The sequence below is a fragment of the Kogia breviceps genome, chromosome X, assembly GCF_026419965.1.
Source record: "Kogia breviceps isolate mKogBre1 chromosome X, mKogBre1 haplotype 1, whole genome shotgun sequence".
NCBI classification, from domain to species: domain Eukaryota; kingdom Metazoa; phylum Chordata; class Mammalia; order Artiodactyla; family Physeteridae; genus Kogia; species Kogia breviceps.
Window position 1 is genome coordinate 129,123,625 of NC_081330.1, and position 23,935 is coordinate 129,147,559.

At 45.9% G+C, this 23,935-nt stretch overlaps 1 protein-coding gene and 1 pseudogene across 4 annotated transcripts in view; one reads left to right on the forward strand and one right to left on the reverse strand.

The window, feature by feature from the left end:
- ANOS1 (anosmin 1) overlaps positions 1-21,516 on the forward strand; it is a 189,807-nt gene extending 168,291 nt beyond the window's left edge. For 2 of the 4 annotated variants that reach the window (XM_059050123.2, XM_067023981.1), the window contains 6 exons: positions 4,483-4,629; positions 16,187-16,281; positions 17,506-17,677; positions 18,413-18,633; positions 19,753-19,894; positions 21,015-21,516. In XM_059050123.2, coding sequence (XP_058906106.1) covers positions 4,483-4,629; positions 16,187-16,281; positions 17,506-17,677; positions 18,413-18,633; positions 19,753-19,894; positions 21,015-21,073 — 836 coding nt within the window. In that variant the 3' untranslated portion in view covers positions 21,074-21,516. The remainder of the gene's footprint in view (positions 1-4,482; positions 4,630-16,186; positions 16,282-17,505; positions 17,678-18,412; positions 18,634-19,752; positions 19,895-21,014) is intronic. The other 2 variants (XM_067023979.1, XM_067023980.1) reach the window with 2 other exon arrangements.
- Positions 10,486-10,575, reverse strand: LOC131749092 (U5 spliceosomal RNA; annotated as a pseudogene).
- Positions 21,517-23,935: the final 2,419 nt, after the last annotated feature.

Here is a 23,935-nt window from a genome sequence, read left to right on the forward strand (position 1 = left end):
CTCCTGGCTTTTCCCGTAAGCAGCGTTCCTTCCCCATTAGAGGCTGGTAGGAGATCGCACAGTCCCAAAATTTAATACGTGTTTCTGCCCACAACCAAGAACGAGGAGAGGAAAACCCGGCCTCGGCTTGCTGTCGCCGAAGCCATGTCATCGAGGATCTCTTCGCGGCCCAGCCCACAGACACGGCTGCTACAGACTCTGGGTCTCCAGAGCACATCTAGGGAGCACTTCTTCCTTCTTCCTGGGGCATCTCCCCCCACACACCTGCTGAGATCCTCTTTAATTAGCTCCTCGGCCCTTCCTCTCAGGTATGATTACAAACCCTTCTCCCTCACTGTCAGCCATATGGCCTCACCTAGTCTGAATTCTTCCCTCAGTGAGCCGCTCACATCCCCCCAGATGCAAACGCATCTGTCCTTCACCCCTGAGCGTCTTCCCCTGTCCTCTGGAGTCTCCGGTGGAAGTGTCCTTCCTTTTGCACACGACAGGTTCCAGTCGCTGGGGTCTAGACCCACCCCTTGGAAAGTACATCCGCTGAACTGAGATCTCCTCTAGGCCAGAGAACAGGGACCGTCTGCCCGTGTGCCCACAGCAGCCGTCGGAGCCCACGTGCTCCAGAAGCCACGGGCCCTGCTTCAGGAACAGCTGTGAAAGCACATCAGTCAGGCATTCCCGCTCTTACCTGCTCCTCGTCCTGCAAGACACTGGTGCTGAGCGTTAAGGTCACTTTCTAATCATCGTTTAAAATGAGGTGAACGTTTTACCTGACCAAGAACGAGATATGACAGTTAACCCACCCAAGGCCACTTTATGCGAGGATTAACTGATGGCTGTCACGCGGATTCAGAAAAATAAAATAAGAAGTGATAGTGCAAAGTACCTGTCATGACACACATTATTTGGGTGTCGGCGTAGCCGACAGAAGAGACTGGTTTTACAACGGATGAGGCAGGATATAGCTGAATGTGTGTCGGGATGTTCTTTATAACCCCATGTGGATATGTAATCTCGTAAACACTAGTATATGGCTTTTACAAGAACACTATATATTTCATCGTGAAGCAACCAGAAGTAAAGAATGATTACAACTTTATAGTATAAGGGAAATTATATTTTGTAGGAATGAGTGTAGTAAATGTCAGCGTATAAATTACTTTTTGAATTCTATTTTTCCAGGTCTGCAGGCTGCTAGGTGTTTTAATGGTCCATACTTGGACGCAAGCAAAGCCTGAATGTTCACACACAGTTTTATAAAAGGGTCCCTTGAAGGAGGAAAGACATAATACTATCTTTAATGGAAAGGTGACTTGCTTTCTTGGAGGCAGGAGGAGTATTTCCAGGGTTGACAGAGTCCAAATTTCTTTTATCGTTGCCTCAGGCAACTGGAATATACTTCCAGCTCTCCAAAATAAAAATGGAGTGGAGAGAAAATACTCTGAATCTCTCAATCTGAAAAGGTAATCAAAGTTTTGACATCTGGAGAAATAGCATAGTCAGTCGATTCTTTTAACTTTTAGGACTGTTAAAGAGTATAAATAAGTCAGACCTCATTCCCTCTTCAGAATGTGAAGGAATGAATTTTATTCCGTTTTTGTTTCCTGCTGAAAGTGGAGGACACACTCCGAGTCAAGAACGTCCTCCCAGGGCTGAACTATCACGCCTGTCCCTACATGGGGGATGGGGCATGTCCACGCGTGTCTGTGCTGGATGTAATGAGAAAGGAGTGTTTCCATGGCATATAAAAGACAGCCGGAAGACAGAAGTCACGGTAGCCTGCTGGCGACTTCTTCCCATCACGGGTTCTTAAAGGAATTAGAAGCATAAATGGACTTGTGAAAATCTGAAGCCTTTAATTCTTTAAAAAAAAAAAAAAGAAATGCTTTAGGTGTAAAAGCAGCAGAATCCTTCAGCCGCCTGGTGGTGTCAAGAAAGGGATGCGTTTGGGGCTCTGCGTCCCAGGCCCTCCTCTGGGCTCCAGGCTCGCTGCGCGGGTGTCTGCAGGGCCGGGAAGCAGCGCCTCCTGCTATCTGGCCCCCAGAACGCTTGGGATTTCCCAAGCGAGGAGGAGCGGAAAAGGTGTCTTCTGGGATGTGAGAGAGGTGACTGGGGAGAGCAGGTGCGGATGGGGGTGATGCCCAGCGGAACCAAGGAGTGACTGGAAGCCTGCAAGTTTCACTCTCCCCTTCCCACCTCCACCTGCGAGCGGAGGATGGAGGTCAGCCATCAGTGGCTAGCAATTTAATCAGCACGCCTGTGTGATGACGCCTCTGTAAAGATCCAAAAAGACGGGGTTCCGAGAGCTTCCGGGGGGGGTGAACGCATGCTGGGGGAGTGACTCCCTTAGACCCTCAGACGTGGAAGCTCCGCCCCCTTTCCCCACACCCTGCCGTGTGCATCTGCCTCTTCCTGACTTATCTCCTTCTTTCCCCACTCTTTTTTCATAGATCTAAATCAAGTTTTGTACTTAGGCGTCATTAACTTTGAGGGTAGATGTTCTTGTTTTCGTGAGCTAAATGGGAGCTCACCTGCCAAGCAATATTGATGTGAACATGTCTATACAAGTTTCTCTACCGTATAGACCCTCATCCCCAGAACAGCCTTTTTTGTTACTGTTGTCTGTGGTTTTGTGTTTGTTTCTTTTTTTAAACTGAAGTAGAGTTGACTTACGGTGTCATGTTAGCTTCAGGTATACAGCACGGTGATTCAGTTATACACGTGCACATATTCTTGTTCAGATTATCTTCCATTACAGGTCATTACAAAATATTGAGTACACTTCCCTCTGCTATACAGCAGGTCCTTGTTGGTTTTCTCTTTTATATAGAGCAGTGTGTGTATTTTAATCTCAAACTCCTAATTTATCCCTCCGCTTTCCCCCTTTCCCCCGTGGTAACCATAAGGTTATTTGCTACGTCTGTGAGTCTGTTTCTGTTTCGTAGATAAGTTCATTTGTGTCCTATTTTAGATTCCACATGTAAGTGATATCATATGGCATTTGTCTTTCTCTGTCTGACTTACTTCGCTGAGTATGGTCATCTCCAGGTCCATCCATGTTGCTGCAGATGGCGTTATTTCCTTCTCTTTTACGGCTGAGTAGTATTCCATGGTATATATGTACCACGTCTTCTTTATCCATTCCTCTGTGGATGGACACTTAAGTTGCCGAGAGTTACATCCTTTTATCATGAACGGGTAATCTAGCAGGTAAAATGTTTCTCTGAGTTCTGTGAATTGCTCTTGCCGAGTATTTGAATCTGAGGAAGGGGTCTTTGGAACCTCCCATCTGTAGCAGGTCATGAGAAGCACTGGTGACGACCTGGACTCGTGACTGGCGTCTGAAGCGGGGGGGTGGGGTGGGGCAGGGTGCAGCCTTGGAGCACTGAGCCCTGACCCTGTGGGATCGGATGCTTTCTGCAGGTAGAAACTGTCAGAATTGAGCTGAACAGTAGGACACCCCCCGCTGGGGTCTGAGAATTGGTGGTGTGGGGAACCTCTCATACACACACTGGATCTGGGTGCAGAATCCTTAACCTAATAAATGTCTGAGTTATCCAAACATCCATTTGAAGTATTTAAACTAAAATGTAAGTACCAACTAATGTTAAGTATCTCATTCCTTTTAATCAGACCCGTAGCATGGACGGTTTCACAGGCACACCCTGTAAGCAGAAGTACACGTTCGATGTACTTTTTCTTCTGGGTCCTCAGTTTTCCTTTCCTTCTCCTGATTCACCGCAGGTCAGCATTTCTCTGCATTCATCCTCATCTTTTCCCCTTCCTCCCACCTTCCCAAGAATGCAGACCTCACAGCGCTATTGGAAAAGTTTTGATGACACATTCCTGACTGCTTTATAATCAATACAGCTTAAGCCGTCCTCTCTCAAAGGGCTACTTGGAATTCTGAAAGGAGAAAAGTCTCCTCTCCAAGGACGCAATTTCTAAATGTGCAGCTTCTAAAATCAATGAACTGGTAAAGGAGAGATCTGAGGGCAGGAATTTGTGGTATACTTCCTACTAAGCTGTATAAATTCTCATCTGGCCCTCTAAAGACAGGGGAACATAACGTGCTGCTAGTTCTGTGAAAAGCTACCTATACTGTTTTCATGGAGTGGTTTTTTAATATTACTCCATTTACTTCATAACTGCAAAAAAGCCTATCTATTGTGAGAAATACTACTTCCACCTATTACTGAAATCAGAGCATCTTTCCGGGCTGGTGAATGTATGTTGACTCCCAATTTAAGTTCGGGGGATTCCGTGTAATATATACAGTCTACTTCTAGGTATGCATTCCAGCACGTGATGAAGGGGGAGGCGTAATCAACCTGAGTGCGAAGGAACGTGTAGTCGCGTCACATTTTACTTTAAAAACCAGGCACTAGATATGAATGAATATCAGAGTGAAATTAAATACGCTGGGATTACTATCAGGTCACAGATTTATTTTTAACAAGTAAAGCAGAATGTTGTGCTTTGTTGTAGAAGAACGCCTTGGGAAAACGAGAAAAAGTGTGATGCAAATACAGCCTCCGTTTCAAAGGCGACGGCCCACCCGCCTCCTGGAAATCGGAGCTCCATTCTATCAGGACGGCCAGCTGCAAGTGAAGGTGTACTGGAAACAGACCGAAGGTGGGCAGACGCTTCCCTTTACTTGCTGTTGTTCTCGCTAACTTTTACTTTATATTGGAGTCGAGTTGATTACCAGTGTTCTGTTAGTTTCAGGTGTCCAGCAAAGTGATTCACTTTTACACATACACGCATGTGCTCTCTTTCAAATTCTTTCCCCATGTAGGTTATTACAGAGTGATGAGCAGAGTTCCCTGTGCTACACAGAAGTAGGTCCTTCTTAGTTATTGATTTTATATACAGTAGTGTGTATATGTCAATCCCAATCTCCCAATTTATCCCTCCCGGCCACCCTTCCCCTTTGGTAACCATATGTTTGTTTTCTAAGTCTGTGAGTCTGTTTTTGCCTTGTAGATAAATTCATTTGTGTCATTTTTTTAAGATTCTGCACATAAGCGACATCATATGATATTTGTCTTTCTATGTCTGACTTCACTTAGTATGATCATCTCCAGGTCCATCCATGTTGCTGCATTTAAATGGCATGATTTCATTCTTTTTTATGGCTGAGTAATATTCCATTGTATATATGTACCAGGTCTTCTTTATCTATTCCTCCGTCGATGGACACTTAGGTTGCTTCCATGTCCTGGCTATTGTAAATAGGGCTGCAGTGAACATTGGGGTGCATGTGTCTTTTTGAATTATGGTTTTCTCAGGGTATATGCCCAGTAGTGGGATTGCTGGGTCATATGGTAGCTCTATTTGTAGTTTTTTAAGGAACCTCCACAGTGGCTGTATCAATTTACATTCCCCCCAACAGTGTAGGAGGGTTCCCTTTTCTCCACACCCTCTCCAGCATTTACTGTTTGTAGACTTTTTCATGATGGCCGTTCTGACTGGTGGCAGGTGATACCTCATTGTAGTTTTGATTTGCATTGCTCTGATAATTAGCGATGTTGAGCAGCTTTTCATGTGCCTCTTGGCCATCTGTATGTCTTTGGAGAACCGTCTATTTAGGTTTTCTTCCCATTTTTTTCACCGGGTTGTTTGTTTTCTTGATATGGAGCTGTGTGAGTTGTCTGTATATTTTGGAGATTAATGCCTTGTCAGTCACATCGTTTGCAAACATTTTCTTCCATTCCGTAGGTTGTCTTTTCATCTTGTTTATGGTTTCCTTTACTGTGCAAAAGCTTTTAAGTTTCATTAGGTCCCATTTGGTTTTTTTTTGGTTTTTATTTTCATTAATCTAGGAGGTGGATCAAAAGGATCTTGCTGGGATTTATGTCAGAGAGTGTTCTGCCTATGTTTTCCTCTAAGAGTTGGATATTTGTTGTTTGCATTAAAGAGCAGTGTGATGTCAGGGTGCTTTTGTGCAAACGTCACTGTCAAGCCACACTACTGATATTAAGGAAAGAGGAGCTGAACAAAACACATGCTTGCTTTTTAAAAAATTATTATTAAATGCCTTGCTCTTCTGAAGTCTGAATGGGTTGCCTTTGATTCCCAGGAATCTGTATCACATACTGAAATCTGCTGCTTACATTTTATCATTTCAAGGATATTGACCTGTCTTCATGTCTTTCCTAAGAAGGCTGATCTTGTGTCCCAAACACTTAAGACAGTCATTATTTTGCACTGTAAGTTCTTGTTCTAAATTAAAAGACCTGTAATGTAAATAATTTGGAAAATAGAATAAAAAAGCAGATTCTCTTCTCAATATCATTTCATGGAAATAGCATTTTACTGGATTTTCTTTCAGAAGTCTCCTATACCTCTCTTTCTCACTCAGTTGTTTTATATGTATATGTGTGTGTTTGTAAAGCACAACACGTTTTCATAAAACACTAATTTGCATTCTATATTGTTAGTATTTTTAATAACATTTTTAAATGGCTGCCTTGATGGATATTATGTCATAATGATTCCACTATAGTCAAACATTTAGCTGCCTTCAGAATTTCCATCTTATAATCAATACTGCAATGAACAGTCACCCTTAGAGTAGATTCTTTTTCTCTTTATCTTTGGGATAAATTCCTTTTGTTTCTTTGTTTTGTGTACTCTTAGAATATATTTTTTTTGCATTATTGAAATAGTAGTTTTAGGGCTTCCCCGGTGGCGCAGTGGTTGAGAGTCCGCCCGCCGATGCAGGGGACACGGGTTCGTGCCCTGGTCCGGGAAGATCCCGCGTGCCGCGGAGCGGCTGCGCCTGCGCGTCCGGAGCCTGTGCTCCGCAACGGGAGAGGCCACGGCAGTGAGAGGCCCGCGTACCGCAAAAAAAAAAAAAAAAAAAAAAAAAAAAAAAAAGAAATAGTAGTTTTAGAGTAACTTGACATACATGTTTATATTTATCACTTTTGTGCATTTTAAGACAAACTCTATTTTAAGCAAAAGACAATAGATTGTTTCAAGAATTCAGTTTTAAAAATTCTTCTTATTTTTCTGAAGTGCTATTTTACTCAGGGTATCATCGGCTCACAAGCCATTGGGGATATTGGTGTTGGAGCTCTTCTTGTTGCAGAATTTTTTTCCAAGCTGCTGAAATTCATTCTCTAGCTAAAATAACATTACCAATCATGTTAGTGTTTTATTACTCTCATATGTTAATTTAAATTAAATTTTATTTATTGAGTATTAATTATTAAATTAAAATTATGTTAATATAGCCATATGATGACATTTAATGATAGTTTTAGGTTAATATTCAATTGTAAAATTTATTTGACCTATTGTACAGTCAAGCCCTCCACATCAGTGGGTTCTGTATCTGCAAATTCAACCAGCTGTGGATTGTGTGCTATGTTTAAGATTCGCAGTTGGCTGAATCCCAGCGTGCAGAACCCACAGGTACGAAGGGCTATAACTGTGCGACTCCAGCAGCCTCGGAATTTGGTATCCAGGGCGTGGATCCAATCCCCACTCTCCACGGGGTACCAAAGGATGACTGTATTGATCAATTTCAAATTAGAATTGTACGTCAGTACGACACATTAATATTAATGAAACAACATATTAATATACTGAAAATGTACTGGAAATTAATATACTGAAAATATACTGAAAATTAATATACTGAAAATGTACACATCTCATGTAAGGAAATGAAAATGTACACACACGGGAGGTGCAAACATCTTAAGCACAGAATAGTAACCACCATTTCCTGATTTCTAAAATTGAAGATTTGTTTTACGTGTATTTGAATGTATACAGATGGAGTCATACAGTTTGCATTTGTCTTCCCGCAGTGAACACTGCATGTGGGAAACCCGTCCATCCTGTTGCAGGAAGTAGTGATGCATCCGTTTATATCACTGCATGGCTGTCCCTGGTAAAGCAGCTGATGGAGAGTTGCTTTGCTCCAGGGATGGGCTCTTCAGGATGGCCCTGCTGTGAAGAGCCTATGAGTAACGTGTCTGTTGATGCACATGTGTACCTATTCCCCCCCGAGAGGTGGGATTCTGGGGTCATAGAGGATGTCGACCTTTAGAAGACACTGAGACTTTCCAAAGTGGCTGGACCAATGCACATTCCCACCAGGAGGGTAAGATGGTCCCCACTGCCCCACACGCTTTCCCCCATGAGGCACGTTCCGTCTTTCTCAGCTGAGCCTTTGCGGTACGCGTGACGTGATGGCTCAGTGCTGTTTGAATCTGCGTTTTTCTGGTCATCCAGGCGTTGAACACCTTTTCATGAGTTTACTGGCAATGGAGCTCCTGTTTTTCAAAGCACTTTTCAACTGTTTAGCCAGCCTGTCCCGCGAGAGTCCTTTATATGTGGAGTATATGAGTCATCTGCTGGTGTCATCTTAGTATTTTCTACTTTTATTTTTTTCACATTCTTAATAGTTCTTACTTTTAGAGATTATCAGTTCATCATTTTGATTCCTTTAGGCGTACTGCTGTTTGTGGCCTGTTTAAGAAATCTGTGTTTATGCCAGGGTCACAAAGATACTCTCCTTATCTCCCAGGAGTCATAGTGTTTTCATCTTTCTCTAGCTTTTACCCAGATTCGATTATTGTTGTAAGGAGCTAGTGTAGGGCATCAATGTCCTTTAATTTTTCTTTCCCTCTTTTTTTCCCCCAAAACAAAGAACTTTTTATTGAAGTATTAGTTGATTTACAGTGTTGTGTTAGTTTCAGGTATACAGCAAACTGATTCAGTTAATACATATATATGTGTCTATTCTTTTTCACATTCTTTTCCATTATAGGTTATTACAATATATTGAATATAGTTCCCTGTGCTATAAAGTAGGACCTTGTTGTTTATCTGCTCTATATACAGTAATTTGTATCTGCTAATCCCAAACTCCTAATTTATCCCTCCCCCACCCCCTTTGCCCTCTGGTGATCCTAAGTTTCTTTTGTAAGTCTGTAAGTCCATTTCTTTTTGTAAGTAATTTTATTTTTATAATTTTTTTTTACATTCACATGTAAGTGACATCATGATATTTGTCTTTCTCTGTCTGACTTCACTTAGTATGATCATCTCTAGGTCCATTCATGTTGCTGCAAATGGCATTACTTCATTCTTTTCTATGGCTGAGTAATATTCCATTGTATATTTGTACCACATCTTCTTTATCCATTCATCTGTCGATGGACACTTAGGTTGCTTCCACGTCTTGTCTAGTGTAAATAGTGCTGCTGTGAACACAGGGGTGCATGTATCTTTTAAAATTATAGTTATGTCTGGATATATGCCCAAGAGTGGGATTGCTGGATCTTATGGTAGTGCTATTTTTAGTTTTTTGAGGAAACTCCATACTGTTCTCCATAATGGTTGTACCAATTTACATTCCCACCAACAGTGCAGGAGGGTTCCCTTTTCTCCACACCCTCTCCAGCATTTATTGTTTGTAGACTTTTTCATGATGGCCGTTCTGACCGGTGTGAGGTGATACCTCATTACAGTTTTAACTTGAATTTATCTAATGATTAGTGATGTTGAGCATCTTTTCATGTGCCTATTGACCACCTGTATGTCTTCTTTGGAGAAATGTCTATTTAGGTCTTCTGCCTATTTTTGGATTGGGTTGTTTGTTTTCTTGTTATTAAACTCTACGAGCTGTTTGCATATTTTGGAAATTAGACGCTTGTTGATTGCATCATTTGCAGATATTTTCTCCCAGTGCATAGGGTATCTTTTTAGTTTGTTTATGGTTTCCTTTCTGTGCAAAAGCTTGTAATTTTGAATAGGTCCCATTTGTTTATTTTTGCTTTTATTTCTATTGCCTTGGGAGACTGACGTAAGAACACGTTTGTATGATTTATGTAAGAGAATATTTTGCCAATACTCTATCCTAGGAGTTTTATGGTGTCATGACTTATATTTTAGTCTTCAAGCCATTTTGAGTTTATTTTTGTGCATCGTGTTAGAGAATGTTCTAATTTCATTCTTTTATATGTAGCTGTTCCGTTTTCCCAGCACCACTTATTGAAGAGACTGTCTTTTCTCCAATGTATATTCTTGCCTCCTTTGTCATAGATTAATTGATCATAAGTGTGTGGGTTTATTTCTGGACTTTCTATCCTGTTCCATTGATCTATATTTCTATTTTTCTGCCAGTACCATAGTATTTACTGTAGCTTTGTAGTATGCTCTGAAGTCAGGGAGCTGTGATTCCTCCAGCTCTGTTCTTCTTTGTCAAGATTGTTGTGGCTATTTTGAGGTCTTTTGTGTTTCACAGACATTTAAAAAATTTTTGGTCTAGTTTCTTGAAAAATGCCATTGGTAATTTGATAGGGATTGCACTGAATCTGTAGATTGCCTTGGGTAGTATGGTTATTATAACACTATTGATTCTTCCAGTCCAACAATATGGTATAACTGTCCATCTCTGTCAACTTCAGTTTCTTTCATCAGCGTCCTATAGTTTTTGGAGTACAGGTCTTTTGCCTCTTTAGGTAGGTTTATTCCTAGGTATCTTATTCTCCCCCCGCCCCACGGAAATCTTTAGTAAAAGACAAAAGATTTATATGATCTGAAGAGAAACCAGAGTATGAATGGTATTTTATTCTTTTTGATGCAATGGTAAATGAGATTGTTTCCTTAATTTCTCTTTCTGATAGTTTGTTGTACTGTATAGAAATGCAACAGATTTCTGTATATTAAGTTTGTTTCCTGCAACTTTACTGAATTCATCGATAAGCTCTAGTAATATTCTGGTAGTATCTTCAGGGTTTTTTTTAATGTACGGTATCATGTCATATACAAGCAGTGACAGTTTTACATCTTCCTTTCCAATCTGGATTCCCTTTTCTGATTGCCGTGGCTAGGACTTACTGATCTTGGAGGAAATGCTTTCAGTTTTTCGCCATTGAGTATGATGTTAGCTGTGGTTTTGTCATATATGGCCATCATTATGTTGAGGTAGGTTCCCTCTATGCCCACTTTCTGGAGAGTTTTTATCATAAACGGGTGTTGAATTTTATCAAAAGCTTTTTCTGCATCTGTTGAGCTGATCATATGGTTTTTACTCTTCAGTTTGTTAATATGGTGTATCACACTGATTGATTTGAGGATATTGAAAAGTCCTTGCATCCCTGGGATAAATCCCACTTGATCATGGTGTATGATCCATTTAACATACTGTTGGCTTTGGTTCGCTAGTATTTTGTTGAGGATTTTTGCATCTATGTTCATCAAAGGTACTGGCCTATAATTTTCTTTTTTTTGTGGTATCTTTGGCTGGTTTTAGTATCAGGGTGATGGTGGCCTCATAGAATGAATTCAGATGTGTTCCTTCCTCTGCAGTTTTTTGGAATGGTTTCAGAAGCACAGGTATTAACTCTTCTCTAAATGTTTGATAGAATTTGCCTGTGAAGCCATCTGGTCCTGGACTCTGGTTGTTGGGAGTTTTTAAATCACAGTTTCAATTTCAGTACTGGTAATTGGTCTGTTTCTTCCTGGTTCAGTCTTGGGAGATTGTACCTCTCTAAGAGTTTGTCCATTTCTTCCAGGTTGGCTGTTTTATTGGCATATTGTTGCTTTTAGTAGTCCCTTATGATTCTGTTTCTCTGGTGTTGGTTGTAACTTCTCCTTTTTCATTTCTAATTTTATTGATTTGAGCCTTCTCCCTTTTTCTTCTCGATGAGTGTGGCTAAAGGTTTATCAACTTTATCTTTTCAAAGAACCAGGTTTTTAGTTTCTTTGATCTTTTGTATTATTCTTTTAGTCTCTGTTTATTCAAAATAAGGATTAGTCAGAAGCACTTTTTTCCTTGCTTTCTTCTTGGTTACTTGGTTGCTTATTTACTAGTAATTCACCAGAATATTTATACAGAAACAAGCTAACAGTATTATTTACAACTAAGACAAGTCACTGCAAATAAGTGTCTGTAAGCAAGTATTATAGGTGAAACACTGTACAGTTGTAAAGTAGTACTTGGACCAGAATAATGTAGACTTTAAGAACAGAATAATGTAGACTTTAAGAATAAGTTCTTAAATAAGGGAGGGATCCCCTAGAGAGAAGAGGGACCAGGATCGGGCGTGAAGGAACTCCAGTTTCAGGACAAGGAGGGGTGACGCAGCAGAGGACAGTGCAAGCGAGTGCCCAGAGGAACTGGAGAAAACGGGGAGGTTTGGGACAGAAGCCAAGGCGGGCAAGGGGTTTAAGAAGAGGAAGGGATGTCAGACACTGCTGAGACTGCGTGTAAAGTGCCAGAAACGTGGGCCTGCGGTGATCACTATTTAAATCAAATGATGGCACTGGAAGCACTTCAGTCAATACCTCTGCACCAAAGGGTGAGGACGGGCTTAAAGGTAACATATGAAAAGGTTGTGGAATGTGTTTGTTTGGGTTTTTTTAATCACATGACCCAACTTTTATTTTTTAACATCTTTATTGGAGTATAACAGTTTGTTTTACAATGGTGTGTTAGCTTCTGCTTTACAACAAAGTGAATCAGTTATACATATGTTCTCATATCTCCTCCCTCTTGCGTCTCCCTCCCTTATGCTACTGATTTTAAGATGACAGGAGACACAGTGAGATGCTCGCTACTCGCAGTGTGTGTCTGAAGATCCGTGTACTCACTAGCATTTATTTGTAACCCCTAGGCAGTGCTGTGGGGGGCGCTTGTGTGGTCCTTTGTGGGGACGCTCGTGCAGGGAGTGGCGATGGGCTTGAGTCGCCCCACGTACACGTTCCCACCTGAAGCTGAGGGGACGCTGCCCCCTCGTTTCCGCCCTCATACTGGCAACACATCCTTTGCACACGGTCTGTTTAGTGCCGTGGGTTTCCGGTCTGTTCTGTTGCATTTCCTTGCTTTTCGGTGGAGATTTGTTCTGGTTACAGTGGCCCGAAGCATAGTGGTGGAGTGCTGCGTGGCGTTTCTCAGCCTTCTCGGTAAGAAGGCGACACGGTGCCTTCCGATGAAGATGTGTGGCTGGCTTGTCTCCCTCCACGTGTGGGTTCAGTGTGAAGGAATCAGTAATACGGTGCATCCAGAAGAAGGAAGAGAAAAATTGCTGATTTAGACATGAGGCTGCCCGTGAGGTGCTAGTCTCATTGGTAGTGTGTCATGAAGTTCTGAAAAGGTAAAAAAGAGGCTAAATTTGTCATTTTTGATATGGTGATGGATTTTTTTTAAAAAGTACAGTGGAGGCGTTATTGTGAGGCTGAAAGCAAAAGAAATTTATTGTCCTGCTACCCAGGATCATGAAAATATTTTCAACTAGAGCTTTTTAAGTAAAGCAGTATTACAATTAATTATGACTTTATAAGAAATATATATTAAATAAGTTTTTTAAAAAGAAAGCCACACATAAAATAAGATTACGTATTGACTGGCTGGCAAAAATGTGGTGACCAGAAGCTCACGGGAAACTAACACTGTATTTCTCCAAGAAACAGCCGTCCAGGATTTGCCAACGCGGCATTCACGGTGATTTCTAAACCCTCACTTGTGTGAATGACGAGAACCGATTGTGTGGACCTGCATGAGAAACGCATGCCAGCTTCTGATTAAGCTTGGAAGAGTGTGGACTCCTGTGTATGTGTCTGAAAAAGTGCCATGAAGGACTGCTTCAAAGACAGCCTGTTCGTTTTAATCATGTTTTAAAGAGTAGGTTTTCTTCGGGTTTGGTGAAGGCAACAGATCCAGAGACAACGGCCACTGAGAAGGTAGTTTGTTACAGCTCCCAGGAGGGGGGCCCCCACCACCACTTGGGCCACACGGCGAGGCACCAGGGTCAGTCAGGAAGCAGGAGGCTTTACTCTGGCGAGGAGGAAAGGCAAGATGCTCTCAGGATTGGCTAGTTGGGATCCTTTCGGGGGGCTCCGGTGCAGGGGCTGTCCCCAGCTGCCTGGCACCTGGCCCCGGGGTGATCAGAGTGAGGGCCCCATAGAGGAGGTGCTGGCGCGGGGCTCCGGGTCGGCTGGTGGGCACGGGACACACAGGCCTGCGGGTGCGTCGTTTGCCACCTGGGCAGCGGCCGCCCTGCGAGGGCGGTCCCCGCAGGGTCGGCAGGGCTGCAAGACGTCAGAACATCACAGATACAGAAAACAAAAAGGCGTGATTAAATAAGAGGCAAGCTGAATGCAAGGGCAATTGAGGGCAGGGATCAAGGGTGTGGTCTTAGAAGCGCTGAGGTTGAAAAGCATCTACGTGGGACAGGGAGTTGGGAACACCAGCTCCTCCAGGGAACAGCTCAGGTGCAGGCAGAAACGCAGAGCCGTCCTGGAAAGCCTTGGGCTTGGGTGAAATCCTTCACGGAGGTGGCAGATCCAGAGAGAGAGCGGGCGCGGCCTCGGGCAGGGCGGCCTTGAGAGCTGAGGGGTCCGAGGTGTTGCTCCGTGCGTCCTCTTACGAAAACACGATTACGCTGTCACATATGTGTGGGGTTCTTAGGAGACCTGGAGCCACGGGTATCCATTACACGTGATAGAACTGGAGTGCAGCAAACTGGAATCCAGCCCTGGCTGCTCCAGACAGGGGAATGTCTGTCCTGCTCTGTGCCCGACTTTGGAATTTGCTACTCTGTCCACTATGGGAGCCACGAGCCCCGTGGAGCAGCTGAATTTTAAATTGATTTCAGTGATTTAAGAATTTGGTTCCTCAGCTGCAGCAGCAGTGTGGTGACGAGGGGTCGCCACAGACAGAAGCTTTCGTCACGGCCGACGGCTGCGTTGCACGGTGCCCCGCCCACCGTTATCCACACCCACCAGGCCCAGTGCCAGCCTCCTTCCAGGTTCCCCTCCGAGGTCAGCTCCTCCGTGAGCTGCGCCGGCGCTTTCGTGACCGTCGCAACCCTCTGTCGGGACGCCGCACCTCTCTCGCGCTCCGTGTTCAGCTGTAGGCTCATCTCCCTCCACCCTGACTGAGACCTGACTCACGCACTTTACTACTTGTCCAGCCCCCTTAGGATTTAAGAGGCGTGAGAGCAGCTGCTCCTGGGAGGTTATCTCACTACGATGCCTAGAGCGGCACCACTTGTTGAAAGAAAGGATATGAATTCACTCAATGATCGACCTCAGACTTAATGTATAACGTACAATTCTTTCTTAAAAGCCCTTGCTGCCTGCCATGTAAAAAGTTAAAAAAACTAACAAACAAACAAAAACGTCTATTCAGGGGGTTCTCCTTTTAGCTAAACACCGTCGGTGCCCTCTTGCTGTTTATCTTCTCAGATTGAAGTTCTTCTTTTCTCGTTCCAAAGTGCTCGGAGCAAGTTCCCACCAGACGCACCCAATTTCATCCAAGAGTTTTCCCCTCGGAAAACCTCCATCAAACACTTGGCGTGAGCATTCGGGCGGGATGCTAATCACCCGGGAGCGATGCCTTTCACACCCGGGGACACACTGGGGTGATTATGAAGCCCGGGATTGCCCGGACCTCCTTTCCCACACTCAGCGACCGGCTTCTCTTCACGGTGTCTTGTTTTCTGCTCACTCGTCCAAAGTAAAGACACATGCAGAAAACGCGCTGCTGCAGCTGCAGGTGGAAACGTTTACGGAGCCCGTGTGCTGGGCTGGCTTTGAGAGCAGGCCTTGCTTCTGTAGCGATCGCACCACGCACGCACCGCAGGATGCACTTACCGTAAGGCACCAGGGGGCCGTTCACCCTGGGACCCCGTCACAGCAAAGGCTCGAGCCGGAGCCGGAGCACGTCTGAAGGCCCAGGTCTTCAAGTTGAGGGAAAGGCTTTTGTTCCTGCCTGGGCTTCACAGCCTCTCCATCAGCTTCGTCAGAAAAATGTAGGATTCAGAGACTTGAGACGAGTCTCTCTTTTAGCCTAGGAAATAAGAGAGTGGCTGCGGAGTGTTAGTTACCCTTTGTTGGGGGATTTACTTACTGTGGACACAGTGGCTATAGGTTATTCTCAAGACCTCTGTGCAGTCATTTTGCTATGACTTTCCTAATTGTTTTTTTCTATGTGGTTCTCGTATTTCAATTCACTTTTCCTTTGATGGTTTATTACTTTTTTCCCCCTGACTTAACTCTAGTCAGAATTTTGGGAGACCCACCTCCTCTGGTTGGTGTACGCAATTCTGGATCACCTGCAGGACTCTGTCCTTCCTTCCTGCTCTGTCATGCTTGGAGAGCTTGGGGCTGCGTGCACTGTGACTTGCAGACTGTTCTTTTTGGCTGATTGGTGTTGACCTTACAGATTCCGGTGTCAGTCGGTATCACGTGCAGTGGTTTCCGGAAGTCTGTGCCCACAACGAATCCGCCGGCGCAGAGGCATCCTCGGGCGTGACCCAGGTGAGGAGGCGGCCGCGATGCCGCATTCTGAATGGCTTGTGGGCTCACCTGATCGGGGGACAGAGCTGGACAGAGAGAGGTGCAGGCTGTGTGTCCAGTGGGTAACTCGTCCTCGCCGGGCTCCCTACGGGACCCACGACCGTGTGGGAGCGGGAGACAGAGGGTCACCTGTTCACTTATCCCGTGGCCCTTCACAACCTCACACGTCACCAGTCGGCACAGGGCGGGCCCCGAGATGCAGGCATTCAGGACACAGCTCGCGGGGAGCTCCCGGGACACAGGGGAAACGCCGCCAGCCTCTGGCTGTTTCATCTTAGTTGCACGAAAGCTCTGAATTGTTTTCTGGATTTTGACTCGGCACCGCGACCTAAAAAGTCTCAGTTCCCCGGGGAGTTTCTGTACGACACTATCATTCAGCATCTCCTTTGCTGCGTCCCTACCTTCCACCAACTCGTCCAGGTCATGAAAGATACGGCCCGTCCTGTGATGTTCTGCCTTTAAGGGTCCCAGAGATGCTCCCGCTGCAGCTCTCTCGCACGTGTACACGAAGCCCCGACAGCCACAGCCTAGAATGGGCGCGCACACCCAACAGCCAAAGGCGAAGACACCTCGCACAGGCTCGTTGGGCCCGTCGGTGTCAGCGCTCCTGTTATCGTAAGGTTATATATACCCTCAGCCCCGCACTCGGCCGCAGTTGAGTCTGCTTTCCGTAATCCTGTTTAATCGCAAAGTTCCGGCCGGCCGCCATCACCGCCCTCCCAGCAGGGGAGGAGAGAGCCTGCCCAAGAAGGTCTTCCTTTCCGCAAGGGAAAACTCACAGCTAAGCACGCCTGTGTCTCAGAGAAGCCCGAGTTAGCTTTCTCGTATTAAAAACGCAGCTGTCTGTCTACAGCATTTGACCCACCGCGCTGCCTCCGCCCTCCCAGAGCTGCTGCCAGCTCACCGAGGCTGCTCATACGCGCTGCAAGGCGGCTGCTTTGACGTGCAAGCGCTGCCGTCCTGTCGGGTTCTGGAGACTGTGTCCCACCCCATGGGAGCCTCTCACAGTTGTAGTAAATGAAAGCAGGGCCCCTGTCTCCTTTGCGCTTTTTATGAAAGCCGTGTGGCACACGTCCCACATATATAGGAAGACAGCCTTGGTGGAGGTAGCATTTCCTCTCCTGCCAATTTCGTACCCTCGTGAGATTTGCTGTTGGCGTATTCTCTCTCTCTCTCTCTCTCTAGGAAAATTACATGATTCTTCAAGATCTGTCATTTTCCTGCAAATACAAGGTGACCGTCCAACCCACACGGCCAAAGGGCCGCCTGAAAGCAGAGACCGTTTTCTTTACGACCCCGCCGTGCTCCGCCCTGAAGGGCAAAAGCCACAAGCACGTCAGCTGCCCCGGCGACGCAGGTACGTTTCACGCGAACTTCCAGGGTTGCGGCCGTGACGTTGGCGACTCTGTACACGTTTCCAGACCGCGTGTCACAAGACCCTGCAAGCCCAAAGTGCCCCCCTTTCTAAACCGCAGCGTCAGTGATGGCCCAGTCGGCAGGTAGCTAACGGACGTGGGCAGGCACGCATTACGTCCTCGTTGCAACGGCCTTGGCGAGACAGCCTTTGCTGGCGTGTCAGCCCTTCGAAAAGAAGCCAAGGGTCCGTGCGCCGCGTGTGCTCTGGCGCCCTTTATGTGAATGATTTCACTCCCACCCCGGGCCTCTGCCGCGGGTGCTGCCTCGACGCGCCTTCCAAACGCCCCGTCTCGACCTCCCCGAGCCCCTCCTACCACGGGGGCAGCTCTTCGCCGACGCAGACCCCCGAGCGCCTTCTAGGAACTTCCCACGACGCTCGTAGTAACTTGACTAGTGCCCCGTCTCCCCGCAGCGCCTCCCGTTCTCTAAGCGGCCAGGCCCCGCCAGACCCCGCCAGACCCCAGAATTCTCCCTCCGTCCTCCACCCCCAACGCAGGCCTGTCAGCGCCGCGCCCAAGGGACCGGAAGCGCTCGGCCCGAGGGTGCAGGGCCGAGGCCGCCTCCGCACAGGCGGCCGGGGCGGCCGGCCGAAGCCCACGGGCGTCCCTGCCGCCAGGGGCCGCTCTCGCGCCCTCCGTCCCCTGACCCGGCCTCCCGCCTCTTCTCGCTGCCGCAGGTCACGTCCGTCCCAAAGTGCACGCCAGGCCCGAGAACCTCTCGGCCTCCTTTGTGGTCCGGGACGCGAACGTCACGGGGCGCTTCTCCTGGAAGACGAGCACGGCCACCGTCCGGCGGCCCGTGACCGGCTTCCACGTGACGTGGGCCGAGGTCACGACCGAGAGCAGGCAGAACGGCCTCCCCAACAGCCTCATCTTGCAGTCGCAGATCCTCCCGGCGGTGGGTGCCCCCCTCCCTCCCTCCCGGGCCCCCACCCGCTCCGCCGGTGGTCACTCACCGTCGGCGCCCACGTCGCGTCACGCTGCGCCCGGGGGTCGAGCCGCGCGTGCGTGCGTCGTCGTCTTCTCCCGCGTGTATTATTTCCCAAGTACTGAAAGACACCACAGGTGTCGCCGTGAACACAGTGTCGTCTAGATGAGCTGTGATTACTAGAGCCCCCCTTCGACGCATCCTGTCTCCTGTGACACGGGATGCACGTGGCGTAACCATTTCCTTCTCCCTTGTGAAGCCCCTGTCCCTCGGGCCCAAGTGGACCGGCCCTGTCTCATGAAGGGTTAAATTTGGGGGAAAATAGCTAAGAGAGCCTTGTTCTTTCCCTTCGTTTCCCCGCTTCAAGTCTGGCCAGAGCCCATAATGAGTTGGCCTGTCTTCCAGGCCACTGATTCCTTGGCTTGAGAAAAAACCCGTGTACGGGCTTTTACCCGCTCTAAAAATGCCCTTAGAATATCCAACTCCTGCTCCAAAAAGAAAAAGAAAAAAACTTTAAACAAAAAAACCCCTTAAATCCTGGAAGGAAAAATTCCAGGGAATTGGAAAGTAATTTTTCTATGTGTGTATTTATTAGGTTTTATTGAGTTTTGAGAAAAATGTGTCGGCATAAAAATACGTACCGTTGGCTATGGGCCTTGACAGATAGGTACTGCATCTTAAGGAACACGGTTGGCTCGCTCACGGAAATGTGGATTATCAAGAATTCACATCACAAGATGTGCAGATGAAAACTGTAAACCATGGGAAAGTCTTGGGTTGAGGAATACAAAATGTGGTCCCAGGGGTGAGCCCTGAGACTGGCCCTGGCCCGTCTTAACTCTGCAAGTGTCCCCGGCTGCCAGGAGCTGGGCTCTCAGCGCCGAGGCTGCCCGGCAGGGCAGGACTCTCGCAAACGAGGACAGACGTTCGACCGAGCACGCTGGTGGTGTCAAAGCAACCGCAGCGGCGTTTACGCGGTGATCATGGGCATGCGGGCGGGAGGAAACGGGCAGAGAATGGGAGAGTCCGCCGTGTGGCTCTGTGGTCAAGAGGTGCCTGACGGGCGCGTCCTCTCCCGTCCCCCCTCAGGATCGCTCTGTGCTCACGGTGCCAGATCTGCGGCCGGCCACCCTCTACCGTCTGGAGGTGCAGGTGCTAACCACAGGTGGGGAGGGACCCGCCACCACCAGGACCTTCCGGACCCCCGACCTCCCGCCCTCGGCTGCACACAGTGAGTGCCAGGGGCCCCGCCAGCCTTGGGGACACAGAGAAAGTCTTGGTGAAAACACGAAAATCAACAGATCACTGCAGATTGCTACGGATAGGGAATTCTCTGAACCTGAACTTCTCCAGCCCTTTGTATGTGCTTTTCCCGGCGGCCACACCTGCTGCCCACAGCCCCCCTTACACGCTTCCGGGCCCTACTCTCTCTTCCCATCCTCCCTCCCTCCCTTCCTGTTACTTCCCTTTCCATACTTCCATTTTTTTTCCCCTACATGATGCATGCTTTCTCCTTGTCTTTTAACCACAGATACACATGGGGGGGGGGAATCTATCGTCTCATATCAATCTGAATTTTTAAATTAAGATGTTCAAATATGACAAAATAGCAAATAGTATTTGGCTACGGAGCTTATTACGTATATTGTTACTATAATCTATGTTACATGAATCTTCTTCCTAACATGACCCAAATCGATCTACTTGACCGACTGCTACGTTAAAAATAATTGTCACCTATTGTTTCAAAACAATGAGCCTCTTGTTGGTTTTTAAATTATGCACTTTGCTTTTCTAGCTTAAACCTTTGACATGGCTTTTTAAGTTTATGTGTTGATAAGAAAACTGAGAAGTCGTTCCAGTTTTACTTCTGTTTTTTAAAAAATGATGGATCAGATTTGCCCCGCAATAGCTTTCTGCACTTGGAATTTAAAGGAGAAAACCACCACGTGGTAGAGCTTGATGGCCCCTTACGTTTCTAAGGGTTGGGTGAATGTGGTCCCGAGGTTCCTCCACTGAAATTCTGTGTAATAAGAGCATGTGTTAAGTGTCAAACTTTCTTGAGGAAATACGAAGGCTTTTGGCTTGCTTATATAATTGTAAGCCTTAAAGAAAGGGGCTTGTCTTCTTTCTCCTGTGATTTTTGGCATTAGGGAAGGAAGCAGAGAGAAGAGAGGGAGAGTGAATGTCTGTCTCCCTGCACGTTCAGAGCTGGGAGAGGACGGACCTGTGTGGGAGGGAGCGCGTGCCTGGCGCCAAGGCTTTCACCACGGTAAACGCGTTCCTGCTATCCGTTCAGCCAGCCGGGCAAAGCATCCCGACCGACTGATGCCTCTGCTCTGTCTCCCCAGGACCCCACCTGAAACACCATCATTCACACCATTACAAGCCTCCTCCAGAAAGATACTGACCTGTTCCCGGAGATGTCTGAACCCCGAGCGAGCGAGTAAGCTTGCAGACCTTCGAGGACCGGCCGCACCCGCTTACGGGGGCACCAGGCCTTTCCCATAGGACCTCCCGCGCCATCTAACTTTACTGCACTAAACGCTTCTGTCTGTCTCGGACACTCCTGGACACCAGGGACAAGTGGTGAGACGGTGGACGTGGACACAGTTTCCTGTGAGAATGGAGAGAACGCGAAGGCCAGGCCTGTTTCACTGCAAAATCTGTTTCTATACATGGTTTAGCTATGATCTCAAGTGAGTTACTGTAGATCTGAGACATCCCTGAATTTAGAGCAGCAAATTCTCAAGAGAAACCGGCGTAACAAATACATAGTTTATACACGTAATAAGCATGCTAAGCATACACATAGTACGCATCACGTTACTCAATAAACATTTTAAAATTAAATTATTGGTTTGGTTTGCAAAATTGACTGAAGACTGTACAGTTTTGGGGGCCTATTTAGTCAAATGCTTCTTAAGATGATTTTTATCACGTGATTTTTTTAGCTGAAAACTTGTGACCTGAAATATGCCAATTAATTGAGACTTAAAATGTTCCCACTTCAAGCACCTAAGCTTCATTTTCTACAAAGGCAAAGAAGAGTTCAGCCTGCCGCTGAGGATTTAGGGAAGACATCCACAGCAGAAAGGAGTCAGTGCCTTACGCTGCTATCCAGAGCCTGCCTTGGAGAAACTAAAAGTCTTTTCTGAGGATGCTGTTTAATATTTCATCCTATACGGTACGAGGGTTTCCTGATACGCTATTTATGCTTTTCCTTAACGTGGGAAACGGCTGCTGATGTGCTTTGTTTTGCAGCTTTCATGTATCTAAAACTTTACAAAACCTCTTGCTTGAAACGAAAGAATCCCAGCGATTGAATATTTTCAAATCTTAACTGAGATTTGTCTTTTCTTAGCGAAAGCAAGCTCTTTACATGGTAGAATACTGTCCGTAATGTAGAAAAGGCAGAAAGGCTTTGGTTGGTGGAGAAGGACAGCTACTTGCCTTTGACTAACCTTCCTTTACTCCTACAAATGTATTATACCTTATTTGAAAAATTTCCCAGGTTCCACGCTAAGCCCTCAGAGCATGAACTCATCGAGTCAAACGCTTTGTCAGTATACAGTACTGCACGGTATGTCGCGGCAGCCTTCAACCAGAGATGTTGAGTTTAGTATAGTTTTTTCCTCCAGGGAATACCCATATGTATGCTCTGAAACAGGCACGTACGTATGTGTGTCTGCGTGCTTCCGTGTGTACACGTATACACACAGGCACAAACACACATACATACACACACTCATAGACTCACACGTACACACGCATGTACCTGGAGGACGGATGTCTGAAGAAATTGTTTTCCCAGCTCAGCAATGGTGGATAAAGACAGAGTTCTCCTAAAGATCATTAGGGTTCGTCTACTTTCCCCGTCACTCTGGACCCTATGAGAAAAAGAGCAACTTATCAAAATTGAGCATTTTAAAGGATAGGCTTCCTCGTTTCATTACCTACACAAGTAAAACGAGGACACTTTCAGCACGCTTTTCTTGGGTTTTCACGGTGGGACTTGGAACTGGTCGTTGTGTTACGTTTCCCGAAACCCTGCGGGCGCCCTGACTGCTCCTGGTGGGGCGAAGAGCAGAGAGAACGTGTTGGCTTTGTGAGCCTTCCCACTCTAAAAGCGGAAGCCGTGCAGGACGCAGACACACTCTGTCTGCTACCAAATCGATGCCTAGCCCTAGGGAACACAGTCCGTAGGCATGGATCCCTGAAAGAGGATATTGAAAACTGCTTCCTGTGCGTTGAAATTGTTTAAAAGTCGATCAGGCAGACAGTGTCGTGCAGCTTTGGACACGCGGCTCCGTGGGAAATCTCAGAACGGAAGTTCACGGTGCTTCTGGCTGTTTTTCTGCACCTCCTAACGTGGCCCGGGATGGACTTTCGCGCAAGGTGTCCTGAAATCACCTGGTACTAAGAGTTACAAATTTTGAATGGAGAGAACAGGAGCAGCCTTCATTTCAAACACCCTTGAGCTTGAGCACACACAGAGATCTTCTCTGAAACTACGATCTACTCTAGTGCCATTCCCAGCATCTGAATTTCAAATTCCTAAAACTTCAAAAATGAAAACTTCACATTAGTGGCTACAAGTTTATCTTTTCCCTTCATTTGTCATGAAGAAATCCAAGTATCCGTGCCAGCAAATTTTTGTACTGTTGTATCGTTTAAAATGCAGGAGTATATACATAGATACAAAATATTATTAAATTATTAAATAAGCTTAATTTTATAAAATTTAATTATCTTTCTTTTGTCTAGGTAAGAGACATTGAGCAAATATATTTTCAGTTCAGATAAAGGTTCTGTAGCTTACACCTTGCTTAAAAAAATCGGAAGCAGCTCTTAGCATTTCATTCTGCTATAATAGTCAGTACTTTAAATTTTATTAGTATTATTGGAAGAAAATGCTATTAATTAGGCAATGAGAGAAACCTGAGTTTCTTTTACGAATTTCAGTAATCTTCAATAATAGTCAAATGAACAAAAATATAATTACTACTTTTTGAATTTTTAAAATTTCAGTGCCCTAATAAAGGGCTAAAAAGATGTGTTTCTTATCTTAAAACATAGTTTAATGGCTGACTCTCTGATACGTTTTGTCGAAATTAGATGCATTTCTCTCACATGAGAAAAAGTATATTAACGGATAATATTTACTCTTTAAAAAACTGAGCTCGTCAAACATATGACGTCATCAAAGACAGGTGGCTAATTCCGTGTACATCGAGTCTACATGCACTCTTTTTACTTAGGACATTCACTC